At 29.0% G+C, this 3,240-nt stretch overlaps 1 protein-coding gene across 1 annotated transcript; it reads right to left on the bottom strand.

The window, feature by feature from the left end:
• Positions 1-1,044: 1,044 nt before the first annotated feature.
• Positions 1,045-2,129, bottom strand: LOC131619192 (LOB domain-containing protein 29-like). The gene is made up of 2 exons (XM_058890317.1): positions 1,808-2,129; positions 1,045-1,612 (listed from the first exon to the last, which is right to left on the bottom strand). Exons 1-2 carry the CDS (start codon positions 2,096-2,098, stop codon positions 1,205-1,207), a joined length of 699 nt encoding a protein of 232 aa, XP_058746300.1. The 5' UTR covers positions 2,099-2,129; the 3' UTR covers positions 1,045-1,204.
• Positions 2,130-3,240: the final 1,111 nt, after the last annotated feature.

Raw genomic sequence — 3,240 nt, 5'->3', positions numbered from 1 at the left:
CAAAAGGTAAGGTTTTTGAGTTTTTAAGGGTGTGCACCTTGATTTGGTGTATGTTGGCCTTTATGTCAATGTTGGACAATTGTCGGGATATAATTCATTTTTCATCTGATGGCCCTCCTTCAACCGTCTATCTGAGTCAATTATTTTTCTAGGACAGGTCTATATTTATTTCCTCGGATCTAAAACCTTTAAAATAATAGGCATAAAGATTTTTTTTGACGTCATACCGGCATAAATGTTTTTGCCCTATTGAGCTTCAGCCTTCATGCATTGGGCCGAACCCTAAAGTCAAGTCCAAGGAAGAGGCATTATGACCGTTTGTCACTATTGATCATTTATTCTATAACCCAATATAACAATGTGCCAATATTCTTCCTGCCTCAGCCAGGTAGAAGCACTTTCCTAAATAACTCTACATTTTTATTTAATATTATTCTTAAAAGTTTAATGGAGATGCACTAATTTAAAAATAATAATATAATTTAATAGGATACATGATTGTGATTGGTTGGCAGTGTAAAAAAATGCAATACTTATTTTCTCTATTGAAAATATTAATATTTCTAAGAAATTTCATATAATTTTTTATCAATAACATTATGTATTACACGTGCAGACGTGCGGATCATCTGGAATCTGTAAACCAAAGATGAGTGGAAGAAATGAAAAAAATATACAAAATGTGTGCTATCATTGAGCAACAAAGTTAGCTTTGTCAGAAGAACATTCAGAGAAATGTATCTGTGCCAACTATGTACTCTTCCTTTATCTGCTTTTTCTTCTCAAGCCATTATTTATTTAAGATAAACAACAGTAGGGTTAACATAATATTTTGTCAGATTCTTGTGGATACATTCTGTTACTTTGGGATTGTCATCTCTCAGTAATATTCCAATTATTTCAGAGCAAAACCTATTGTATTTAAGATATGAAACTAATATATCATTCATGTAATTTGGCACATAGCCTCATAGGATACCAATATTTTCAATCTTCTATCATAAGTAAACTGAATTCTACTATTTATCGTAATATTTTATCCAGAACTATGCTTCTATTCAGATCGTTTATGACAAAAGAGTAGTGAATAACAAATCGCTACTAAATATTCTTTATATAGAGACTTGTTCTGATTTAGCGATCGGTTTTTCAAAATTGATAAACTTGTTTCACTAAATCCTTCAACTAAGATTCATAAATCTAATCAACTATATCGAAAAGCCACTGAATGCAGGTCTTCAACTTCATCAAAACCCCATGTCCTCCTATTTGTTTGCATGTCATAAGATATGGAATTAGAAGTACTCTCCTCAAAGCTAGAAAATGATGAACTGTTTTCTTCATAGTTCCTCATAGGGTTTAGATCCATGTGGTTATTGTTACCATAATGTTGTGTTGTTAGTGAAATATTAGACATGTTATTAGTAAGGAATTCTTGTCCATGCTGGTAGTAATTATTGGAGTTTTCAACTTGGAACAAACTTTGAAGATCTTGAGGAAGAGTATGAGGTGTTGACTTTTCATTAGGGTTTTCATTGGTAGATGAATTGTTGAAACTAGTCTGTGCTGCTTGCTCTTTGAGATAAGCAAGTTGTGTTTGTAAATTAACCACCTACAAAATCAAAAATTAATCACACCTTTTAGTTCACAAATTTTTCTTAAACATTGTTTTCATATTAGATCAGTGTCATTGTTTTAAACTGCGGTCTGCAACTGATACTGATACTATTGTCTATGGTCGTCGCAGCATTATAAATATTTTTTTAACATTTTTCAAAATATATTAATGAGAAGGAAATTAAGAAACCTGTTGTTGGAGGGCAAAGATATGAGAGACACATCCATAAATAGGATCTTGAAGTCTAGCTTGAGCTTCATAAGAGATTGTAACCGCGGCTTCACATCGATCGCTTATAGGAAGTTGAGCAAGAAGCTTTGAGACATTGCTTGCACCAAAAACCTTATGAATGGCTGCAAAATGTGTAGCACCTTGTTCATGACTAAAATAAGGTGCAAAAACACAACCTCTAATACATTTTCTTCTCAAGAATTTGCAAGCTCCACAAGGAGAACCAGAAACAGAACTAGAACCAGCCATTTTAATTAATTAATAAGACTTTAATATGAGGTTTGAGAGTTTTGTGTTTGTGCAAGTCATAATGATTTAATAACATCTTTATATACACAAGAGGAAGAGGAATGGTTGATTAGAATAATGAATAATCAATAACATTTTGTTCCCTTAATGGCCTACACTGTTCATTATTTCTCTTATAAAAAAATGCTATGTTAAACATCATTATTCAATGAGATCACATATTATTAGTAAGAGAAGATGTATACTATGATTAATATAGTTTTAGCTAATAATAGTTTTTCATTTTTTTTTCAATTTATGTAAATTATTATTATTGATCTGAAAAATGAGATTCCATTCAGCATCTTATACGACAAATGAAATAGCATTAACCAAATCCATTTTGTTTGATTATGATGTGTTGCAAGTGCAACCTTATATAAATATAGCTGCAAGTACATGTATATAAATATTTATATTGGAGTGTGAGAGAATGTGAAAATAGAATCACAACTCTGTCAGTTAATTATTGTATACTAATTAAAAAATTCTTACAGCATTTTTATGATTAAACTTCTTACAACTTTAGAGGGGACCTCTGGGTTTATTTTCTCATGTTTCTTTTGAGGTATTGATTTCTAAGAATTCTGAAGCTATCAAAATGCAATATTAAGGTTAATTTTATTCAAAATTTAATATATATATTTTAATTATAATTATGAAATAGTTGCGATAAAGAAGGAGATAAAAAAAAATTTATTTTCACTTTTAATTAATTAAAAAAAATTATGATTGATTGCTTCTAAAACTTCATCTTATGTTTGTCTCTATCTAAAAATTTTCCTTAAGATAAAAATAGACATAAAAATTTTTAGAAGATAAATTTATTACTATAGTATACCTAACATTATTTATAACCATTAAGGGAGATAAATTTACTAAACTTTAAAGGTTGAATTTGAATTTCTTATAAACAATGATATTATAGAAATCTTTATCAACTTTTAAATAGTATAAATAATTTTTTTTTATTGGTATAACTCAATATATAGTATTTTATTCAAAATTTATTTAATGTTAGAAATTATTAAATAATAATTACCATAGTATGTTCAATGTGACAAAAATGGGAATAGATTTTTGGTTGTTGCATAAAATTTGTT

The sequence above is a fragment of the Vicia villosa genome, linkage group LG1 (assembly GCF_029867415.1).
Source record: "Vicia villosa cultivar HV-30 ecotype Madison, WI linkage group LG1, Vvil1.0, whole genome shotgun sequence".
Lineage (NCBI taxonomy): Eukaryota > Viridiplantae > Streptophyta > Magnoliopsida > Fabales > Fabaceae > Vicia > Vicia villosa.
The sequence above is the reverse complement of the archived record's forward strand: the minus strand, read 5'-3'. Positions and strand labels throughout refer to the sequence as shown.

Coding starts and splice junctions, on each gene's coding strand:
- LOC131619192 (XM_058890317.1), bottom strand. CDS start 2,098: ATGGCTGGTTCTAGTTCTGTTTCTGGTTCTCCTTGTGGAGCTTGCAAA. Junction 1,613..1,807: donor TCTTTGCCCTCCAACAACAG/GTTTCTTAATTT, acceptor TTGATTTTGTAG/GTGGTTAATTTACAAACACA.